This window comes from Aythya ferina (assembly GCF_964211825.1).
Source record: "Aythya ferina genome assembly, chromosome: 1".
NCBI lineage: Eukaryota > Metazoa > Chordata > Aves > Anseriformes > Anatidae > Aythya > Aythya ferina.
The window spans coordinates 91,547,317-91,572,367 of NC_140296.1; the positions used below are offsets into that span (position 1 = coordinate 91,547,317).

General features: G+C 40.5%; 1 protein-coding gene across 9 annotated transcripts in view; it reads right to left on the reverse strand.

Moving 5' to 3' along the window:
- The window catches only part of LOC311430409 (uncharacterized protein), a 237,439-nt gene that overhangs the window by 86,478 nt on the left and 125,910 nt on the right, over positions 1-25,051 (reverse strand). For 3 of the 9 annotated variants that reach the window (XR_014688773.1, XR_014688774.1, XR_014688776.1), the window contains exon 1: positions 18,103-18,267. The exons of 4 other annotated variants lie outside the window; for them this stretch is intronic. Coding sequence is in view for 1 of the 5 variants with exons in the window: in XM_084506931.1 (XP_084363057.1) it covers positions 18,103-18,260 (158 nt within the window). In the remaining 4 variants the exon portion in view is untranslated. Of the gene's footprint in view, positions 1-18,102; positions 18,286-21,964; positions 22,095-25,051 lie in introns of those variants that run through there. 2 more of the 9 variants (XM_084506931.1, XR_014688772.1) reach the window with 2 other exon arrangements.

Here is a 25,051-nt window from a genome sequence, read left to right on the forward strand (position 1 = left end):
GCAGCCCCCCAGGCGGTGCTCGGCCAGGCTGTTCACAGAACAAGGCCGTTTCTAAATTACAGAAGGTATCTTTCTCAGAGCTGAAGGGCTCTCAAAGGAAGCATGTTTTTTTTTTTTGTTTGTTTTTTTTTTTTTTTTTTTTTTGTGTGTGTGTGTGTGTGTGTGTGTTTTTTCCTCAGACATTTCAATAGGAAAGTTAAAAATAAATGAAACGAATCAAAGCCTTTTGGCTGCCACTGTTTCAGCTGATGCCTCCTCTAGCAAAACATAAGCTTGACATGGTGCCTGAGAGCCCTTCACAGGAGAAAATGGGCTTCTCCACACAAGATTTTACAAATGCAGTCTTCCTTACTTATGACTGAATAATGTTTTATTTCTGAATGCTTATGCTTCCCAGCTATCAGTGAGTACTTGAAATAGCTCTTCCGTGCAATAGGAAACAGTCTAACAAGCCTAAGCTCCACCAGGCAGCTTGGGGAGAGTTTACAAATGCTTTAAGAGCCTGTGCAAGAGCAACCCAGGTAGATGGTAACACGTAAGGGAGTCCTCTGCCAGAATCAGGGACAGCATTACACCTGGAGAGGAACAGGCAGCCAAACGGAGGAAAGGGGGCACCTTATATTCCAGCTGCATGTAGGTACTCGAACCTGTGGTCCCAGCTGCAGTCTTACTAGACCTGAGAGAAAATCTAAAGGGAAAAGAGGGTAAATTGGAGTCACTTGGGGCTTACAGGGACACTCTTACCCTAGTTAGGCACTACAGGGAATAGATGAACAGATGAATAAATAAAAAGTTGAAACAATAGAAAATTGGAAAAGAAAATAAACTCACTGGGGTTAAAATTGTATCAAATTCCTGGTTTTATCTGGGGAGAGAGGCACAGAACATACTGGCTGGGGACAAAAGAATGCTGGAAAAGAACGAAGGGCGTGATGATGACTTCCAGGAGGAAGAGAAGTACCAGCAAGCTTGGAATAGAGGTATAAGAGTCCAACCACAACACAGTCTCCACAAATAAATTCAACTCAGTTCTCACAGGGAGGAGAAATGTAGCTGTCCCTCCAAGGCAGAATCTAAAAGAAGGACCAGAGATGCTCATTGCTGTTAGGTACAGAGTGAGCAGAAAACACTCCCACATGTATGAACTTCCCAAGGCACTGTAGGAAGACAGGTTGAACACCACATTTATAGGTGGTCCAAAAAGAAGCAAGTAATTAGTGAAGGAAGCAAATGACAGCATAGTGTTTTGAAATTCCTCTCATACTAAGTAGTTTCCTGTGGTTTTGGAAGAATGGAGTGGCACAAGTGCCATTAATAAAAAGCACCCTGCAATCAGAGATCATGTAAGGATGAATTCAATACTGTCCTTAGGCATTTCACAGGAAGCCAGAACAAGTTTTTGATGGTATAATGGGTAAGAGGATTTACATACAGGATATTTTAATGAAAGATGAACAGAAGAAGAGCATAGCCAAAGGCTGCTGCCCTAATGGTCAAGGCAGAGGCAAAAAGTTCATTGTTCTGCAAATCTATCACCCTGCCCAAAATTTTAGTCTGGGAGTACTTGAGAACAGCCTGTGAGAAATCTGTGCAGGGATACATAGCCCTAAAAGGTTGCAAGTCTTAACAGATTGCTTGAGAAATGGTTGTAGTTGATGAGAACCTAAAGACTTGGAGTGAGATGGCAATGTGCACAGAAGTAATACATCCATAGACATCCTCGGGGATTTATCCAGATACTCCCACAATTTTAAATCTACAGCTGGGAGATAACATCTTCTACATCATGCACACTAAAACCAAACCAAAACACTAGAAAACAGCATAGTCACTGGGAGGGGATGGAGGGGGGGGGGGCAGGGGGTGGCATTGCCCTAGCCTATAGATTGTACACAACGTGTTGCCAATGTCAAAATTGCACCAGAAAATTACCTTCTTATCTGTATTTTCCTACAGCTACAATGTAGGAACCACAAATGGAGTATGAGCTCAGGAAAAGCCTGGTCACTATAAATATATGCTTTAAAGCACAGAGTGCCCAAGTGAACAGTTTTGAAACAGCCTCAAAGCAATATATATAGAGAGAAAAAATATCTGCCCAGATATAATTTCTCTGGAGGCAAATGGGACCGCAAGTAGTGTTCCTCTTTTGCATATGAATGGAGACTGAATCTGTGATGGATGTGCATCATTCTTTGGCCATGGAGGAGGTCTTTAAGCAAATTACACTGGGGACATGTTTTGTTGAAAGCAAAGCAGCCTTTGCAACCCAAACTATATACATACCTATTTAAAAGGAAAGAAGAAAAAATGGTTTTCAGAATGAAACATGGACAACATCTATCACAGAGCCTGCTAAGGTCAAGATCATGTGCAAAGTCCACCACAGTACTAGTACAGGGGCTGTGACAGCATTCTTCTGGCACTGCTACGCAAGTAAGGGAGAGCACTCAGCAGTAGACAGTTGTGTTCAAAGACATAGGATGGTGATTAGGGGGTAAAATGGTTAAAAAGCGGTGACATTGGTTTGGCACTGAAAAATCAAGAAGGTCCAGATGTGTTTTACAGCAGGGTCCTATGAAGATCAGCACTAAAGGAGCTTTTAAGGTTCATGGCACATACCAAAATGCTGACTGAGTTGAGTAAGAGAAGCCATGGGAAATTGCATAGGTCTCCAACTTTCCTTTACTTACCCCCAAGCAAGACAGAAGGACTCCTTATTTACCCTGAATCAGGGATTCACTTGCATCATTTTGCAAGATATTGTTATCACCAGTGGCAGCTCCCTGTCCTGGACTGTACAGCTCTTGGAAATGGCTTGTTTATGAACTCTTGCCCTCAATTCTAAGACAGTTTCACTACCATTAACCCTGTACTTATACATATCAAATCCATCTCTGCCAGATGCAGTCAGTCTGACACAGTAGGGCAGATAGCTACAGCTGAGCATGCAAGACGTTAAGCAGTTTATAGTGCAGGACTTGAAATGCACCTCCTCTACCCCTTTTTGCCTGAGATCAATGCATCAGTAAAAGAGTGCCAGCACAACACAACACTGATACACATGGAGGCAAAACCAGACTGCCTTATACTTTGCATGAGGGATCTCTGAAAGGATCCAGCCATATCAGAAGAGGGGAAACCTGGCCACCACTCTGCCCAAGGCAGGCAGAGGTCATAGGAGGAGGAGACAGCTGAGCCTGGCAAGGGGTCACATCTGAACTAACACCACGGGGGCTCTGTGTCACTGTGAACATCCTCCAGAGACCTTCAGATGCTTTTCATTTCCCTTCACAATTTTGCCTTGGGTTCATCCTGGCTGGCTGGAGGGTAAGGGAGAGGTGTCAGGTGGCACACTGCAAAGTCTGGGCTGGTCTCCTCCTTACACAGCACTTGAACACACAGGGGACACAAAAATCTGTCTCCTCGCTCAACCATCATCTGTTAGCTACCAGCTCCTCCTGCTTACCACTACCTGCTCACTTTCACAACCATGAGACTTGGCCAGGCTGTGCCTGGGGCACAGAGGCAGCCTGTCTTCCTCCCTAATCAGTCCCCAGCTGTGGGGTATTCCTCCACCTCCTTCCAAAATCCCACAGAGGTCTAGCAAACATGGAGAACAGCACGGGGCTGACTAGCCCCAGGCTTCCTGGCCCTTCAAGAGGAAGGCGGCAGGCCCTCTTACACCATCCTTCAATAATTTGCTAGACAGGCACTAACAGCTTCCTCCTCTGTTGCAACAAGCAAGTCAAAAACAGTACAAACAGAAGCATCCATCTCTGACATTCCTGCAGGTTTTCTGTAATGGATCACTTTTGATTAATTAGAGAAGCAAGTTTGAAACAGCCTGCAGGATACTTGATGTGTGCCTGTGTCTTGAAGTGAAACAGGAAACTGAATCTGTCTATTAAAAAAATGAATTTAAAAACTTTGCACTTATTGTTTCCACTTCCACAGGGGCACTCTTCTCAGCTATCCATGTAGAAAAGAAAAAATGATCTAACACATTTTTGTTATTGTGTTAGATATAAGAATGCAAAATCTGTTTTGGTTCTCTGACTTGTGAGTGCAGAGCCTTTGCTCGACAAAAAGCAACATGAACACACAGCATACTATTTCTCCTGTAGGTTTACTGCCTAGGGTTTCACCCGTCAAAGAAAAAAAAAAAAGAGCCAGGCCACTGCCTTTCTACAGCTTGGTACCATTTTCACAGTTGAAGACTACTTGTAGGTGCAGATCATCCTTGACAAATTCCCACATCTGCACAATGCTGAATGTGGTACCAATCTCAGCCTCCCATACACCATCAATTCTGGATATGCACAGTGAAGAAAACTTCTTAAGATTCTCACTGAGAGACTTTTTATTAATTTTATATGCTGCCCAAACAACAAGAACTTAAAATACTCTTAAAGACAGCAACTTTCTCCTTTTTTTTCTTTTTTTTTTTTTTTCTTTCTTTTTTAATTGTCAGGAATTAGTCTAAGGCCTTGCACACTTTCCCACGCTCACAGATTGCAGGTTATAAATGCGTGGGAGTAATGCAGTTTCGATCAGTCAGGTAGGCTGGGTTTCTGTTAGCTGGCTGCATACCTTTGAGCCCTATCAGCACACAGTGATCAGTGGAATTCCTGGCATTTTTGTCATAGCATCAGAGGCAGTACTTTACAGAGTAAATACCAATGACCTGCTGTTCTGTCAGGGTTCTGTACTTACCTTTTATTTTCAAGTCAAAGGTTAGGCCTATTTATGTAAATCCTCAGCCATGGGCCAAGTAATCTGACCTCCTGGTTTTCATTCTCCTAATTGTTTCAGGTATTTTTCTTGAAAAGTTTGGTCAGTTAAAGCTAGGGATTTTTTTTTTAAGGCGCCTTTGAAGGGCTCTAGGGGCTTTCATAGCCCACCCAGTTTGCAAAGTAGAAACATCAGTGACCTGATGCCCTGGGCACTTATTTAAAATTCATTACCAGGAAATAAGGTTTTGATATATAGCTCCTCCATTCTGAAGAATATCTGAGGGAACACATGCATACCATTTTTTTGCTTTGGATTATGTGATCTCCAAAGCCACATAGAGAGGCAATAATCAATTATACTCCTGTTTGCCCTTCATTTCCAAGAACATTATTCAGCTGTAGATAGTTTTGACTTTCCACATGCTGGTCACTGCTTACAATTCCTTTGTTACTTCACACACTGCCATGTCATTTTATTCATAAAAGGGTGTCCAAAGCCGTAAAACATGAAAAAGAAACTTACTGGTTTTCAAACCTTTTCCCTTAAATTCATCATTGGTAATATTCTAAGATTAAAAAAGCAAGATGTATACCTTCTGAATAGAAGTGAAACACTGCTAGTTTACTGACACACAAAAGAGTACAGCTACTCTAGATTTTGTCCTACCACCCATCGGCATAGAAGCAATGTATTTCCCACATGACCCAGAATATCAATAGAACATTCCTTTGTGGGAGTTATTCTCTCATTTTTTTAGGTATATTAGAACCTGAACCCCTTATCAGATCATTACTTCCTCTTCTGACCGTTGATAATAGACATAAAATGCACAATATCACATTTCAGCATTTATTTCTGCCCTGTTCTTGCTCCTGTTAAATGTCACTTTAAGGTGCAGAGAGAATGGATAATTAATTTAAGAGTTTGTGTTCTTTAAATGGTGCTTGTACCAGAGTTTGTGCTGCCATCTGAAAGCAGCAACTCTAAACTGGAATTTGTCTTTTGCATTTTAGGCCAGTCGGGACAGAATGCACAATCAGCTGAAGCTTCAACTTCTGGGACATTCATTACATGGCTAATTCTCTAGGTATATTCCTTTTAATTATTGGACTAGTCATTTGTCTGCTTCAGGTGAAAAAGGGATTGCAAGAAACCAGGCTAAGTGAAAAGCACCATTTACATTCTTCACTGATGCATGCTATTGCCTTGAATTACAATGTTCATTTTTTCAACCCTCAGGTAACTACAGCCTCATTCTGAGGAAAAAAAAATAAATAAATCCTGCATCCCATGCTCTGCAACAAAGGAATGCTGAGAAAACATTAAGGAAGGAAGGTCATGCACCTCTATTTTAAACCGTTAGTAGCTAAAACATATAGGTTAGGCTAGATTTAGCAGAAATTGTTAAAGCAAACAGATGAGAGACAGAGGGTTAAAATAATGACACTGGCCAGCAGGTGGAAATGGAAGTCAAACTGTCAGGAAAGGTGAAATTACAGGCAAGCTTGCAGGCCTTTACAAAATGTGGAACCCACATTTAGGAAAGAAATTGTTTCTTGTGACTTCTCCCTACCTATCATGATTTCACAGACCACTTCTCTTGCTCATCTACAATTGCTTAGTATCTCTGCAGCATCTTCAAGAGTTACACACCGAATTTTGAGAATACTTTGACTTTCTTTGAACTGAAGGAGTCAGCATCATTTGGTAGGGCAACTTCCCAGGGAACACAGTTTGACTCTGTGCTCTAAGTACTGTTTCCTACAGAAATCTGAAAGTACGTATTTTTATAGATACTTCTGGACCCCCTACAGAAGAGGACAGTAGAAAATCATTGGTACACTGGGCTCTATTGCTTTCTTTCACATAGCCATATTCAAAATGGAAATGACTGCACAGGCTACCTATGCTCAGAAGATGAGTGATGTTATTGAGACTCTCTGTGAGCACTTTTAGCAGACATTGGCAAACTCTCTGTGCCTACATAAGCCTTGCCTCCACAAAACCTGAATGTAAAGCATAGGCCAGGCTCTAAAGCAGCTCTAAAAGAGGAGAGGACATGGAAGAAAGTGCACAGGCCTAGTGACAGTGAGACCTTCTCTCCATGGGGACAGCCAGCATTAACGTGAGGTCCAGATATTGACACCAACCCATTTGCCATCCCAGGACATTCTCAAAATAAGTTCACGTCACTCCTCTTTCACCATCACTGCAGACTGTCCTCATAGCTCTTTATGTACCTTCGTTGGCTTGACCTGAGTGGGAGCCACAAGGGTGGTGAGATTTAAACCTTACAAGACAGGACCCATGGCATTTCACAAACCCAAGGGCACACATCACGTCACTGAGTGCAAAGCCCAGTCTTTCTGAGCACAGTCTGAGAAGAAGAATGCAGGTCCAGCAATATGCAGATGCAATACAAAATATTTTCAGTTAAAAGGGTCCATACTCAGATAAACTTGGATATAAAATACATAAGGGGAGAGGAGGTCAATAAGCAGATGCGGTGGTGCAGGAAGAAGAGTAAGTGGCTGTAGGCTGTGGTTCCTCAAGAGCTCAATGAATCCAAGTCCTACCATTTCCTTCTCACCCCAGCCACAAATTCCAGCTAGCTTTTGCATGCCAGTGTTAGGCCTTGCTATGACCCTGCCATGAGCTGGTTCAGGAAGTTAAACCAGGTAAAAAGTAATTCTGCAGAAAAAAAAAAAAAAAAAAAAAAAAAAAGCATTAATCTTCAATTAGCTTATTTCCCTGAACAGGCTCACTACAAGATCGGACAAATATCAGTGCTGGCAAAGAGAGATGGAGCAAGATGCGGGACCAGACAGGGATAGTTCTGACATAGATAGACCTAAGTCTCCTCAGACATGGGCCTTTAGACAAAAAACTAAACTAGACTGTGTAGCATCACAACCATAAAATAATTCCCTAAACAACCGCTAACGTTTCTATTTACACAGCAAGCCCCTCCTTCAGAAAAAAAAAAAAAAAAAAAAAAAAAAAGCACAGGAGCACACAACATGTGCAGGAACACATATCTTTCTGAGGCAACAAACATTTTTCTTCCATGCAGGAAAATCCATCTTATTCCATACACGTCTCAAAACACACAGGCCAGCTAAGCCTACAACCTGCTTAACCCCAAAATTTTTCTACTGGGCCCCTAACGAGATATAAGAGCTGAACTCTGAGGGATGTTCAGCAGGGCTTGAACAGCTGATCAGATCTCTGCCAACTTTTACAGGCTTGTTGAAAGACAAAAAGAGCATTCCAGTTCAGCTCAGTTGGACTAGCTAAACCACAGCATTCCCAACTGAGTCCAGCAGGTTTTGACTCAGTGCTATTGTTCCTAAGCACATAGTAGACAAAACTCTTACTTGCTTCTTTTCTGTTGTTTTGTTTTGTTTTGAAGCATTGCCTCTCATTCCTCTCCCATTCCTGGCAATGCTTCATGGGATTTTGTTTTTTAAACACAAGGCTCTTGGAACCAACAATTCTACAGATATTTCCACTTCCCTCTGTAGACATCCTTTTCTCTTTAGCAACTGAGATCTTGTACCACATTTGACTAAAAGATATATAATCCTTGAAAGCATCTTGGCATTACCCCAGAAGAGCACACCATTTTGCTTAATGTCCAAGTAACCCTGTCTAGAAGTCATAGATAGTCACAGTCACATAAGTAATTTTCCATAGATACTTTACTTACCAGTAAAAGGTTTTTTACGTACTTTCCTCAAATGTCCACCTCCTTACTCTTACTCTACTTACTCTTTCACAAGGCTTTGGATTTTGTTATATGCAAAGCTAGTCACGTGTGTAATGCAGCCAGCAACCTACACATTGAGTTGGTTATTTTGGTTAAAGCAGCATCATAGTGCACAACTCCCTAGTGCGCTTTGTGGGCCTGGACCCATGGCCATCCAGACAAGCACACTCACCACACCTTAGCTCCTTCTCTGCCCCTCTGCACCCAGGTTTCCTTCTCAAGGGGAAAGCAGGGCACATACTCACATGGTGCAAGCTGGCATGTCCCCACAAGCAGAGGCACAGCCAAAAGCCAAGGCTATGTGGTGCGCTGCAATGTATCTTGCAACATACATGCAGTCCTTGTGTTTGGGACAAAAATCTCTCAGAGAAAGTGTGAGGACAGCACAAGTGGAAATACCCATACAAGCTTGCATAGATCCCTTAATCCTATGACACTTCCCAGCCTCTCTTAAGTTCTTGATCTAAACACCCTCCTTAAATCCACATGCCTTTCCTCTCTTTCACTCTGCCAGTGGTCTGGAAAACCAGTCTGGGCTTTAACCAGAAGTGCTCATGCAGGAGGATTGGGAGGGTTTCCAGCCCTATCTCCATGCTGCTTGGTGAGGGTGTGAAATGAGGCTTCATACTCAGGGGAAACTTTTGAGTCATAGTCAGTGATGGAGATGACCTACTTCGGTATCCTTGAGAATCACTTTTACTCTTCATTTGTGACTCAAGAGTCAGGCCCAGGCAGCTGTATTTCTGCAATATTGCAACTGTCCCAGTAAAACCTGCCAGCCCTGACTGATCTTGGCACCCCTCTTCATACCCTGGGGCCATTCACCCCTTCCGGCTGGTCTGCTGGCATGGGAATAGACAGACCATCTCGGTAAGCCGCACCAGGCCATCATTGCCCTTTGGTACATGCACAGCAGGATCAGCCCACTGGGGAGGGCCATTTTAGCATATACAATACAATTCTGTCAATATCAAGAAATATTGGATTTCTCTCCAACATAATTTCATCCAATCAAGAAAAATGTCCTATTTGCTATAGCTGTAAGTTGACTTCCTTTCCCCCAAGACACGGCATTAACCTTCACCACTCCATCAACCCACTCACTGAATTGTTGATAGCTGCTAATTTAAAAGGCTCTTAACTGGCTACAGAACTGGACTGAGAAAAATAATGAGGATCATTGCTACAGACATGAATCATCATTTGGATTTCTGAAGTAGGCAATCACATTTTTATAAGTATACATCTTTACTTAAGCGTACCTGGATATTACACAGAGCATGGCCCTCCTCTTTGTGGGTATGGAGAGAATAACATGGCTTCTGAATTCAAAATTTAGATGGCAAGTTGACTCTGAAGAATTTTTAATCCCTTAACAATGTTATTTCCATAAACTTGTAAGAAGTCAGTGTTGCAGGATTCCCCCAGAGAACAGACTGCCTAAGGGAGATTTCTGCCACCCTGGCCTCTGTGGACAAGATCACATTTTAGACTCTCTTAGCTGAAATATCTTAGTTGAAAGCAGCTCTAGTTTTGAAGCTTAGAGTCGGAGGCAATAAGAAGTCTTTGAAAATAGGAGCTAGTGCCAGCCCTCACTGGATGACTCAGGATATTTCAGTTTTCTCCTGAAAAGCGTTGGATCTGTTTGTGTTTTCAACCCCCCAAAATGAAACAGTTTCAGAAGTTGAAGTCTGGTCTGGATGGCAGCTAAAAATGCTTGAAATGCAACTTGAGTGAACCCTAGAGGCTCAATATACAGAAAGTACTGTCCTCAGTAGTAAATGAAAACATCACGTTCATGTTACAGAAAAGATGCCATCCTTGTTCTTTCAAGACAATTTCAAAAACTGTTTTTCGTGTAAGAAGTAAATGAGAAATTTTTTGAAAAGAAAAGAAACTGCAGCTTATTTGCTGGGACCTAGCAGAAATGACTACAGCTCTGCACAGACATATTCTGTCCTATTTATAAAGAGACAAAATGTGTCTCCAAAAATGTCTCCCTTCATTCATTAGCACATAAGCGTGATTTACACCCCTCTTCTAAGAACAGAGCCTCATTTTCCTAAGATGTCATTCCACTTCCTTACAAGTTAAATTCTTCCCCATTTATTTCCTTCTTAAACAAATAAACAAACAAAGCAAAGGGAGAGAGTTTTTCTACATTTGTTTTCTATCTGGCTATGAATTAATTGATTTAAACTGATAGGCCAAAGGCAGATTTTTGGTTTTCTAAGATCTTATCATTCAAATCTTAGTTTATACAAAATGAGTAAGAGAGCTCAGCTATGCCTCAGTCATCAGGGTTTTCAGGGGGAAAGGAGAAATCAAGATAGTTTTCTAAAATCTGGTTTTGATTCATCTCAGAAGCAAATTAGTTTTCTTTCAGTCTAGCAAGGCAAGGTGCAGAACTATTCCATCTCTGGTCTCTTATTTAAAAAGGATTTCAACAACAGATATGAACTGCACCTTCATTTTCAATCCATAGAAGAGCTACAGAAGTGTTTCTTTAAAGAAAAGAGGCGTTAAGAAATGTTATTGAAATGTGGGAAAATAAATAACTTTTATCCTTCATGATCAATATCACTAAAGGCAAGGATACTGTCAGAAGCATAAATCTGAGACAGAGCTGAAACTCCCCCTGTTGGCATCTGGTAGGGAAGCAAGGGCAATACCTGAACACCATCTTTTTCATGTCTTCACAAATTATTTGGGATTCATTTAAAATGAACAGGTACAAATCTTCAGTTATTTGTTTCTTAGTGACTTTTAGAGGTGGGAGAGAAAGTAGTCAGATTCTCTAAAATCTGTGCCATTGTTTCTCCATGCCCATCGTGCTTGGCAACCTGTGAGAACTGTAAGTAGAATATATGCACATAACTCCACAGGCTGGTGAGGACAAGCTGTAAAGTAAGGAGAATTAACCATAGGGTGCAGTTCAGTGGAAAATAAGACATTAAAGGAAAAGGAGCCTCAAGCCATCCTGAGAGTCTGGAGAGGAGGGAGTAATGCCTGCTTGGTAGAGATGACAGGCATCAGGCAGTGCTTTTGCTAACAGCCTGTGAATTTATCCTTGAGTTCACAAGGCTGTGATGACACTATCAGTCAATTCATCCATCATTAAAAAAAAAAAAAAAAGGAAAAAAGAAAAAAGAAAAAAAAAAAAGTAAGCAAGCAAGCAAAAGGCAAATAAACAAATTGATCTATGTATGAAGCAGGTCTCTATCCAATGGCAGAAAAAAAAAAAAAAAAAAAAAGAAAAAAAAAAAAAGAGAGAGAGAATGAGAGAAAGAATTACAGGTATTAGTCTGGCTATGGGTAGAAAATGAAGTGTCATTGAATACACCTAATAAGCGCACTCACTTTGTGTCAGAGAAGCTACACATCCTGGAGGGATTCTTCAAAGATTGAGTTTCAGTCATTCTGCCAACTGCATTTGCTGTCATTTGGAGCAAATTCCTACAGTCTTTCTTTCCTTTTTTTTTTTTTTTTTTTTTTTTTCTCCTGTCATAATTAGCTTCCCAGACCATCTTTATATCTTTATACACATGGATTAGGGTTAGCACAGGCAGTACTGTTCGCCTGCAGATTGAACATATGCTGTGGGTCTTCTTGTTCCTTCCTTGTATCTAATGGTTCTTCTAACTCTCAAAATTCAGAGGAATGCATCTGAGAATGCCAAAGACAAGAACTAACAAGACTGTCAGTGCTGCAAAGCCAATACAACTATCAGGAAACAAATCAGAGCCTTTTCTGCCATGTCGATCACCAACACCCATGTCTGCTAGCCCACTGAGTGTAGAAATGTTACCTTTGACATTGATGTAAAAGCCATACAGATACCATTTACCGGTCAAGTGTGCCTAGCATTGAGTTTGGCATGCAGAAATATAGACAGATTGCTGTTCCAAATATGTTGCTGAAAGTACTGTAGAAAAGTCCTCTTTATATAAAATAACATCACTGTGACATGACCGAGTGAGGAATTTATGTAATGGTGGAAAGGCCTGGACAGCACAGTCTTGTGGCACTTGAGGTCTTGGAGCAAACATCCCACTCCTTTCTCATAAAAGAGCAGGAGAATATAGAGGATTACTTTAAAACATGTTCAGTTTATTCTTACCAAGGGAGGGAGCATTTTGTATTTGGGGGTCAAATTCTGTGCCTTAATGCATACTGAATGCCTCCTTATCTCTGAAGGAGTCCTACTGACCCGAGGGCAGACCCTCAAGAAGTGAAAAGCTATCCGCAGTGAGTACAGATGGCAGAATCTCATTCTGCTGAGATGACCCTACATTTCTGCAGTTCCTGCTGTAGCTGTGCTACAGTAGCAGGAGGGCTGCTCTGATCTTTCTCTTCTTGTGAAATCATTATCCCAGGAAAAGCTAGCTAGTCATTAAATATTAAATGAAATTAAACACAGCACATGTGATCATTCTGAAAATGAATTTTACCGACAGCAGAATTTTTTCCTATTTTTTGAAAAAAATATGAAGAGACTACAAAAGCGTTTTATTACTATACCAAGAAGCAAATACTACTTCCATCTCTTTACTGGGGGGAGGAAGAGTTAATCACAGACACAATACTCCACAACATTCCACATTATGAGAAGGAAGCCAAGTTCAAGCATCTTTCATACTGCCACAGCACATGCCAGCAGAGACTTTCACTCTTCAGTGCAATGCCCCTTCGGCCTTCCCTCAACTCCTGCTTGTGAAGGAAGGGGAACACACACACTACAGGCACCTGACACAGCCATAAGAAGCTTACCCTGGTGGGCCATTCAAGAGGTTGTTTGGAGATCCTACTAAGACCATGGAGATTACAGGCATGACAAAGGCAATGGGACAAAAGCTGGCAGCTAGCATAGGATATCGACCACCTGCAACTACTGCCTGGGGCAGAAGGCCCCTGCAGAGCAACCCTTGGCAGCTGGACATCCTGTGTTGGACAGAGGCTGTGGGGCACCATATGGAGATGCACTGTGCAGCACTGGTAGGATCCTTCATTAGTCAACTAATGTCACAGACTCACTAGCAGAGGTTCTTCCAGGATGCTGATGTGCCAGAAGAATGTCATCTGCAGAGATGTGTGTCACTAGTACCACTCAGGATGAGACGCAGAGGGTCCACCATGGACAGCAAGGCTGCAGACAACACTTAACAGCAAGCCCTGTGGTGGCTCCAACTCTACACAGTCAAAAGTTGCTTTCTTGAGCATTAGCTCCAGCTCACTGGGGTGACCTGGCATTTACCTGGGTGTGAGGTGCTCATGCAGTCCCATGAAGCTGCTGCCCTGAGAGCAGCAGTTTCTCAGGCTGTGACAGCAGAGCTTCAGCAGTTTTGCTGTGGTTGTAAAGCTCTTGAGCACTTCCCAAGAGAAGAATAGCCATGAAAATTTTGAGTGTGGTTTCAAACCCATTCATGTGTTGTACACCATGAGCAAATTTCCTTTGAGCATCCCTTACACCCCTACACAGTCCTAAGGCTACCACTGGCCTGGCCTTAGGACTCCCTCAGCATCTACTCTTGTGTCTCAAATATGTTTAGAAAAATAAGAGCAAATATCTAGTTTCACTTTAGGATTGCTGTGGATGTTAATGCAAGTTTGTCTCTATCCCTTTAGAACAAACTGTGTTTGTAGTTTCAGAGTTTTTTTTTTGTTGTTGTTGTTAGGTTTTGGTTTTTGTTCTTTTATTATTTTTTTTTTCTTTTCTGAATGTGCTATCTGTAAATGGCTTAACTTTACTTTCAGCCTTGAGTGCTTCTGTGGAAGCATTTCAAAGTGAAGGAACTTTTGAAAAAAGTAATTTTCTTGAGTGCTTCGAGAAAACTGAAAATCACATTAAGTGGCTTTGAATTATTGCAATGTATTAAATGACTTAAATGCTTACAGCTGGAATTTTTTCAAGGTTCTTCTAACTGTTCAGAGAGTGAAATATATAACATAATACACCCTAATGCTTTCACTAGTTCTTTAGTCTCAAATCAAGTGCTCTAAATGATGACAATGCTATGTAAAATGACTTTATTCATAAAAGGTGAAAATCATTCATTCTGCATAAATCCTGACTCATCAATCAGGGCACCAAGCAGGAAATGGAGGGAAGATAAACTGTACTGTTCAAAATAAGCAGACTAGAGGAGTGATTCAGAGCACTTAAAATTAGGCTCCCGTATTGAATCGTGCTCTAGAGAAGTCTCTCTTTCTCTAAATTACTACAGGGGGAGTTTAGGAGGGAAGTCTCCCTTGGCTGAAGTAAACCATTGTGAATTAGCCCTTTCACTGAACCATCAGTTCACTCACAGATTCATAATATTCTGCTTATGGATCCTCTAGCACACAGCTTCACTATGGGGTTAAGGGAAACAGAGGGCTTTTTGCCAGTCAAAGACTCTTAGGATGAATTTTCATTTTCCTGAATGTTGCAATCATCCTTGTAAAATGTAGAATACAATCAGCAGGAAAATATATACACACACACACACATATATGTATTTCAAACAAATCCAAAAGAGAGAAGAGAGAAATAAACAACTAAAATTTTAGTGACACAAGTCATTGGTCTTTGTTGTCTGTGGCAGCATGACACACAACATGTCCTTCCTTCTGCCTGCAGTAAGTGATGAATAAACACCTGCTGGCAAATATTTATTCACATTTGAAATATATTTGTTTGACCACATTTACAGTTTGTATATATCCACTTTGTTTGATCATTCAAGCACCTGCATTCTACTGAGTTGTATATTTAACAGTAAAATTCACAATTTGCAGTGCTTGGTGTGCTACACAAGCCATTCAGTCAGAGAATAGAAATGATTTGACCACAAATTTGCAACTGTAAATATTTATATCTAAGCATTTGTAAATGATGTGCAGTACAAGAATAATTGCCAAATCAATTCAAAAGGCAAAACTGAATAAATTAATAGCTATGAATTATTCATGCATTTTACCTTCTCATATAGCAAGTTCATTATTTCTCTGTGTAACTAGTGAACAGCAAATATGTCTGAGTGCATTTAAAATATCGATTATTCTTCTGGATACACTATTCAGAGCATTTAATCAACAGAAGATTTCAATAAATATTAAACTTGCATTTGGGGAAAACATAAGAAATCTCCGTTCTGTGGATAATGCACGCTTATTCCAGAGTACAATGAAAAACTATCTGCAATTTATCCTTAATATCAAGAGAATTTTCTATGGCTATTGAGCTCAGACAAGTGTAATAATAAAGTGTTCATGAATTAATTGGCTGCAAATCCCATGGACTGGAAGGATTGAATTCCAGAGAGGAGACTTGATTGATCTTGGGAAGGTCAATCCAAAAGACAGACCCTAAGAATATTCCAACCAGTTGCACTCTGTGGAGAAGCCATAATTTTCCCCCCAGGCTATCAGAAAAAATCTTGTATTTCACTTGCAGGGAAAAAAAAGGCACAAGACACACTTCTTATACCTTGGCCAGCTAAGTTGTCAGGGGAAACCCTGTGAATGGCTTGGAAGCGGGAAATGACAGCAACTCCTGGGGGATTTTGTTGTCCCATTGTGAGATGGGGTTCAAGGACAGACCAAGGACATCAGCTTCACCTGCTCTGCTTGGCTTGCTGCCTGCCCACAGCTGAGCATGGGCTTCACCCCCATGTTGCACAATCTTGCCTCCAGTCACAGGCCACAGCCCAGGCCTAAAACCTATGCTGGAACTGACTGTGAACCCAACACATTTCCAGAGTTAGCCGCTTTTGAATTTCCTTGGGGACTACACATTAGGTCCTGTTTCCAACTTCAGGTGACTGTTTAGAACACAAGTGTTGTAGGTCAATGTAATTTGTGCACAACTGGTAGGGAAAACAAGTGCGGTACTCTCTCTGGGAGATATCCTCCTGGTTACTAAGATAAAAAATACCAGGACGAGGTTTGGAGTGATGGCAATTTGTCAGCTGCATCAGTCCAAGATGCTTTTAAAGCTTTGCAGAGACCTAAGTTCTTGGTAACGATTTTATGAGAGATTGTTTTATCACAATTATTTCCACTTGTTTTCTCATGTCTTGTTTAGTTGTGTGTTTGTATGAGAGAGAGGAGGAAAAGAGTAAAAAAAAACTACAGCTGTAGAGAAGGTCCAGTCTTGGTTCTTGTCTTCAAAGGGAGATACCACTCTACGGTCATTCTATGCAGCAGCTTCAGAATGAAGATTGTTGATGAAAGGTTCTGGTTTATGAGACCAGATAGTCCAACCTTACAGGTTACTTCATAGTACGAAGAGGTGTGTACATCTGCTCTACTTATAGCTTTCAAGTACAGAGATATTTCCAGATAAGACAGACTTATAGCCTTTAAGTATGGAGATATTTCCAGATAAGACAGACTCATATTTGTAAGCAAGCAAGTGAGAAGAGGGATAAGCACAGAGGATGTCCATGGATAGACAAGACTTCAACTACTAGACTTTGAATGTTTTCGCATCCTTTTGTTTTATCTCTATTCATGTCTATGTCTGACCAAGTTCATTCTGAGATATGATCAGGTCCTCCAGAAGATCTTACAATGTCACCTGCTAAAGTGTCAAATATTAAAAGCATCTCTTCTATCAAATTATTTGTGAAAATTAGAGAGGTTTCTGCATTTCATTGTACATCAGAAGTGGCATAAGATATATTAGATGTCTTCTAGCTTAATAGTACTGACTCTCTTTGAAAATAGTTTCTAGATATTTGTAAAACTGGCTCACAGTGATTAACGTTAGACATTCCCATGAGCCAACTGAAAAAACATGGTCATATGGAGTGCAGACCAGTTGTATTTTTCAGAGAGTCTGGAGACCATTCAAGGCAGGAATGTGAAGAATCTCCTGACTGAACTTGATTTGTGAATATGTTTGAGTTTGCAAATCCCCAGTTTAAAAAATGGACCACATTCTGTCATCATTGACTTAGGGGAGAGCTCACTCACAGTTAGCGTAAGGAATAAACCAGGGCTGAATGTTTTACATGTCGACTGGAAGTGGAAACAGAGAATATATTTAGCTGTATACTTGAAACTCATAAAGCCCCACACAAGCACAGAAACAGAACTTCAGGTGAACTGTAAGTGACTATGAAAGTATATTAACAACAAACCATGCATGGAGCATCAACACAGACCACTTGCTGGGCTCTTCCCATCAAGAACCATCAAGAGCCAGGTGTCCAATATGAGGGGAATAATCATAATGCAAGCTCCTCCCTCTTCCTCTAAAGCCTACACAGTCAAGGGGAAGGTAAGAGCTCTAGATAAGCATTTGAAAAACACAAATGTTTGTTAAAGGTTTCTTAAGTTCACCTTTGTTCAAGGGCACAGTTCTGCAAATCTCTGGAGCACTTCCTTATTTTGTTCAGGCCAAGCTTAGCAATACAAAGCTTCTGGCAACATGGGGTTCCCGATGAATACTAGGAAGATTTTCAAGTTTCCTATCAGACATGTATTAATTTGATTCAGTCCAAGCTTTGGGAAAATTTTCTAGGCATGAGCTAGGAGAGCTCACAGGGAGACAGAGCTGTAGCTGTCACACACCCATTTTCCCACTGGCATTTCCAACACTCTGGGCTTACCTGGAGCTTTGCCAGTCCCTTTGGGGTAATATTTCATGTCCTCCCTTCTGTGGAGTGCCCAAAGTTTCCTCCCTCAAGAGCTGCCAAAATTGAGGGTATTTCTCACTTGCTTTCCATGGTATTGCTTCTGCACGTTCCTTCACCTTCTGCACTACCATCACTTGCCTTCCTCTCTCCTTCCCTCTGGAACATATATATGGAGCAAGGGGATCCCTATCTATATTATCTGCCTTTTCCTTATAGTCTCACCTTTTTGCTTTATGTTGTCCCCCCCAAGCACAGACACATTTTCCAAGCTGCACACCCACAGAAAAGACGATAATGAATGATAAACAAACCCTAACTATCTTACCAAGAGCAAATTACTGTACAAAGAGAGATATCTATTGAAGCAAGTGTTCTGATTTATCACCCCACTCCCTCATTCCTGTTGCTCACTCCTTCTACTAAAGCTAAACCATGCCAGCTATCTCTACAAACAAAGAGCTTAACCTTTTTATTTCCCAGTAAAGCACATAGCAAGCTTTGGTACAATATCACCAGATCTTGTTAAAATAGAATATGCTATCCCTACAGACACAACATGAAAATCTAAACCACAATGAAAGGGTTTGCTGCTGTAGATTGTCACTTAATAACGGGTGCATGCACACTAAAGACAGAGCCAAAGATGAGAATATTTGCCTAACCATTAATTTTTAGAATTACTGAAAAGCAGTTTCAAAATCACTAAGAATCACAACACTGACTTGAAAAGAAATCAGAACAAGAGTCTTACTGTCACCATGGATACAAGTGATGTGGACTCAGGATTTAAGTGAAAAAACTAGAATTTCATATTTATACTGTTGGATGGACTAACTCAATATAATAATATTTAGAATGTGTCCTACTTATATAGAAAATTGTAATCAAAATACAAGGCAATTCCTGCTCTTTTTTTTTTTTTTCTTCCCCTGTTGGAGTCCAAGAATCATGGAAGTATTCATGATTAGTTACTTCATTTTATGCTGTGTACTGCCTGTGACAACAACACAGTGCTACACAACAGACAGGTAAGCTGATAGTGATGTTTTGAATGCAAGATAACGACACGATCTTTTATACATTTTGAGAGTAACTATTATTTTCTGTATTCCCAGCAGGCCTGAATGTCAACCAAAACACTGCTGATTGAACACAAACACCATTCATTGGCTTTATTATGACACAGATCATAAAAATATTCAGACACTTTACTCCAGAGATTTCAGTGAGCATTATGTGTTTGAATGCCTTTAATAATGTGGACCTCTAAGTTCAGCTGACCATCCGTGATGGATCAAAAACTGCTCATGGATCAAAAATAGAATGTGGTATGGGTATTTGGTCTTGTTCTAGCCTCAGCACTTCTCACTTTTCTATTTACCATTTTTCCTTCACTACTGTAGTCAGAGCCTTGTTGAAGATATCAGCTGCAACAGCTGGTGAAGTTACAGACACAGTACTATCTGCAGAGTAGGCACAGCTGAAAGACAAAGAGAATGATTTTATCTTATGCTTTCTGTGATATCTGTTGTATAAGACCAAACTAAGTTTTGTCAGCCCACGAGCCTGGCTCGAAGAGTGACCACATGCCTAGAGAAAGGTACAAGAACAAGGTGAAGGTATCATTGCATTACTTCAACATATTCTCCTAGCTTTATGCAATTTTGTTGAACTAAAAGTGATTTTTATTTATTTTTATTTTCCTTTGTTGGTTTTAGTCTTTAACAAAATCTTCTGTGACACCTTTAACTGCTTTCTGAATGTTGAATTAGCATTGTGCCCTGTGGCAAGAAGGGTCAAACTTCATTTCAATATGGCATACCGACTCCTTCCAAAAAGGGGCAAGCTTAAATGACACTTCTACTTTCCCCAAGCTGATGATCCTCTCCACTCCAACATTATTTTTCATAATTAAGATGTAAATAGGAGCATTTAATAATTAATTATACATCACAAACATGCATATTTCAGTTTGGGCACCTGACATTAAGAGTTAAGTCCATCTTCCCAGGTGTGTTCAGACTATTACAAGCGACACTAGACCAGAAGCCATGCAGCTATATTTGCTCAGTATCTCAGCTTAAAAAAAATCTTTCTTCTTTTGATTCCTTTGCTCCCCATAAAATTTCACCTGGGACCCCAAAAAAACCTTTCTGGATAATAGAAGTTGATACACTGCCATGAAATGTTTCCATTTCAGTGAGTTAGCACTGCTGGCAAAAAGCAAACCCAAACCTATTTAGTGAGGAATTTCAAAGTAGCTCTAATGAATGACTTAACTAGACTCCCCAGGCCTTGCTCACGGTTCAATATATGTGCTGATCTCTGCCTGATGGCATTTGGCTTAGTTTTGTATCCCTGAAAAATAAACAGAAGATTTGCCAGTGGCTTCAGTGAGAACAGACTGAAGCTATAAAGAAATCAAGACAATTTCCTCCTGGAAATCAGTAGCTTTCTCTTAATACAGGAATCCATAGGAAGAAAAAGTAGCGTGACCTGTGCAAATATTTTGTTATCTCAAAACATCCAGCCTTTTGAAATGGAGGAGGTAGTAATTAAAATGCAAAGATTAAAAAAAAAAAAAAAAAAAAAAATTCTCAGAGTGTACAAAGCACCAGCTCTGGAAGTGGCAGCTGCAGGCAAGGAGAGGGAGGCAGGAAAATGGAAACAAGCACTCAGCCGTACAGGTGATCTCGGAGGTGGGTGAGAGGGGACCATGCTGCACTCTGCCTGGTGTCCAGCAGGACCAGTGTCCAGCAGCAGCAGCTTGGTTCACATACACTGGCTGACATTCTCTAGGGAGAGCCTGATGAGAAAATGAAAATAAGTGACTTTTTCTAATGTCTCTTGTATTTGTTTGCAATGAAATAAAGAAACAGGAAACATGCAGTTGCTGCATGACTGATGTATTAAATCCAGGACTGATGGTACAGCATCTCACAACTTTTTGCTAGCTCCATTTTGCACTAAAAATACATTATGTCATTTCCTGAAAGGTTTCATGACTGTTTCCAGTGCACTAGAAAGTGAACAATTTTCTTTATCCTAGCATACAAAAGTCTCAGTTCCTCATTAACTTTCTACAGGATTTGATCTGCTCTAGTTCTGCAGAAGAGACTTTACTTTGCTAGGAGGTTCTTGTTTCCTGTTATTTCATAGCTCTACAGGGAAATAGCTAGTGGCTTCAAAGAAAAAGAAAGAAAGTAAAAATGTCAAGGGAACAACGCAAGTATCTCTATTATTTTTCTACACTAAGTTATCTCTAGATTGCTGTGCAATTGCCTCATATTTAAAGAAACATTAGGAGAGAGCAAGCAGTTCATACAGAGTCCAAAATCTTGTATTAGAGTATATCTGAACCACATTGTATCTAGAGTCCATTATAGCTATATTATGATCACACACATGCACAGGCATTCATACAATTCTTGCATCAATGCTGCTCCTTCACTGCTCTGCACAATGAGAACCACGACCTCATGCACACCTCCCGAGCAGGAGAACAGCAAAGTGACCTCACTACTGCATCACAGAGCACCAGATAGGGCCTGCTGGCCTCACCACAAGGTGGATCTGTGCAGAGGCTGACCCTGAGCAGCCTCTTTCCCCTCCCAAGTTCAACACCATGTTCCCCATCTCAGTTCTTTGAGCAGTTCTAAGAAGGGTTCAGGCCCCTCAGGTCCTCCAGTTCACCCTATGGGAAAAAAAAAAAAAAAAAAGCTAATAGCTGTTTTCACCCATTCCTTGTCATCTCCTCAGTCCTCTTTACCTTTCTTCCTGAAGGTGCACACTTATTCATATCCCCTTACTGTGTTACAATGGGGTCTCAGCTCACCTTTAAGCCTTTTTACCTTCACCCAGGGACTTCAGACTGCCACAGGTCCTATATCTGAGACCCAGGTGACAGAAACAAACAGAGGTGGGCTCCTCATGCCACTGCCAATCAATTTGCTCTCCACTCACCCAACCACCTGCTTGCAGTTACTGATCTTCTTCCCTTCAGCATCCAAAACCCAGCAGGTGAGGCAGCTGGGACTAAATGAGCACTCAAGTAGTTTTATTTCGGAACTTTTGTAAGCCAGCTTGGCCATAATTTGTGGAAAGAAATCACTCACAATTGACATAACAGTAGGTGTGCTATATGTTGTTTCCCAAGCCAATTACTGGCTGTAAGCAGCTGTATGAAGCGAGGGAGGTGACACTGAAAGAGCTGGGCGGCTTCTCCCCCTTATGTGAGTTATACATCTAGACAATTAGCCAGAGAGTGTCACATATCTTTAATCTGCACACAACCGTGTTTTACCTAATAACTTTCTGAGGCAAGTAAGTAGGCCAATTACATTAAAGTGCCATAAACAATCTTACCATTACTGTGACTTTTCACATTTTTTTCAGGCATTCATCAAATATTTATAAAACATATTCCAGTGATAAAAAATAAAACACCATCCAAAATGCAATCAGATGTGCTGTTTCCAAAAACTTTGTCACTTTCTCACAGTCCCTTGAAAATGGTGAGAATAGAGGATGCTCATGGACACCCAGCAAGAAGCTACAAAGCCCTGACCCAGGGCAGGCTGCCTGGACGTACCACAGCCTGAGCAAGGGGCTTGCAGGCAAATCACAGCAGAATCTGACCCAAACACTTTAAACTTCATGGCTGTATTTCATCCTGTTTAGCTCCATTATTCTAATCTTTTATGACAGGACTTTGTCATTTATTAAGATAACTTTTTACCGTCCACAGGCAAAGGTAGCAGTATAATCATTTGATTTTGTCTCTAGCCAATGAGCAGCTGCTGCCTAAGAAGTTGAAATGATAAAGTTGTAATCAAAGTCTTATTGTATATTACAAGAGTCATATATCAAAGCGAGCTTCTGTGATTTCCAGTTTGAGTGATTTACATGATTTTATATCTTTCTTGATCATAAAAGGAACCTCAAAAGCCTAAACCTTATCAAGCTGTTCGCTTTCTTGACATCCTACTGCATTGTGTGGTTTCTGTGTAAATAAAAACATAAAACCTTGGTAAGAGACCATAGATGTCATCCTGTAAAACCACATGGAATATGTGGAGCAAAATCCCAGAAACAATGAGAAATTATAATATTTATCAGAGTGGAACTGGTTTTTGACTGAACACATGGAGAGGCATATAAAACGGAATATTTTTTTTTTGTCATTTAAATATTAAATGTCATTTATAATAACAAGTGGGGAAAAAAAAAGAAAACAAAAGAAAAGTAAATAACTAAACTCCTCATCCTTTTCCTATACTTTTAATGAAAGCAGTATCTGGTCTTGGTTGTTTTCTGAAGCTGTTTTTAAAAAATGGAAATCCTTCCTTCCAACGGGCACAACTGAAAATGAACTGTTTGAGCTCAAATGTTTTCTAAGCATGCCAAGAACAGACCATAAAGTGAAAAAAAAAAAAAAGAGCTAATTAGTTTACTTTTCTCCTAAAAATAAACTAACAAGAAAAAACCTTTAAAGAACACCGTTCAGAAATACTGATATCAAAGGAAGAGACGGCTGATAATCTTGGATTCTTTTGCAATGATTTATTCCATATTTTATTGCACAATTTATAAAGGGAATTGCAGCAATTTGAATCCTGACATTACTGCAGGAGATTAAAAGATTTTCTTATCAGACAATTCAGAATTGTGATGATTCACACCTTCATTATTTCTTGAAACACTCCAGCTTCCTCCACAAGTACAGCAAAGGTTTTGCATGACTACATCCCTTAAACTAAACAGTGCTCATGTCATTTTCCCACGGTGCTCAGAACAAACTAGGGGTGAAAGAGTAACCCTTTCAAGCCAGTTAAACAACCATCATTATTTTAAAATAAATGAAGAGGAGCCTGGTTATTTACGACTATGTGCTCATGTTTTATGCATGCCTTACCTTGGAGACATTTGATAGCCCCCTAGAACACTTTGTTAACTGTAGTCTTCAATAACCGTTTGGTAACAAGGTCACATTGGCCTATTTGCACTAAAAAGGTGGAGGTCTGAAGACACAGTGTAAAAACAGAACAAATGCAAAGACACTAGGAAATTATTTTTTCTGATAGGGTTTCCATGCAAGCATAAAACTTGGGTCAGGGAGAGTCACTTCAGTTAAAAGTACATGCCTGCATCCCTCACTGCCAGGTTAAATTGAGGATATGCCCAGCCTTGCTGTGCAGGATAGAAAAACAGAATCAGGATGAGCCACCTCCAAGGGTTTCTTAAATTTAGTAAAAAGAAGCCATCGTACTTGCAGAGGGTTTTGCTGAACACCCCAACCAAACACTAGAAGAGATCAATCTACCCTTATGTCCTGGACTGCCAAAATAAGGAAATCACCTAAGACTCAGTGAGGAGGTCCAGAGAAGATGCTTCTCTTTTGCAGGTGCCCCATGAGGGGCTCTGCATGAGAACCAGCTGAACACAAAAGTGTTCGTTCAGGAGGTAGCAGTTCTGTTCTGAACACAAAGTATGCCTATTACAAGCAAACTGGTGATAGCTGGTAGTTTTCCCGTTCTAATCTTTTCATCGAATTTGGTGGCTCATGGCAGCTAAGAGTACTTTCTCTCTGGTATGTCATAGCACAAAACCAAACCACATCTCTGTACCACCTTTTATTCTGAGTATCCCTAAAATGGCCCTTCAGTGATTTCCAGTCTTCATTTTTCTTTTTAACTGAGAGTTTCATGGGTCAAATATCGAGTAGAATATGAGCCCTGTAACTCATTTAGTTTTGTAGATAGTGTATTGTGCTCAAGTCTCTCATCCATTCATTCATTTGCATTACATCATAAAGGTATTTTTTAGAAATAAAACATGAATAGGGATATTTTTTAAAGCTTTGTGATTAGCTGGAGATTAGAATTCAATTGAACAGTTTAGTTAAATATGGGTTTGTATGTGT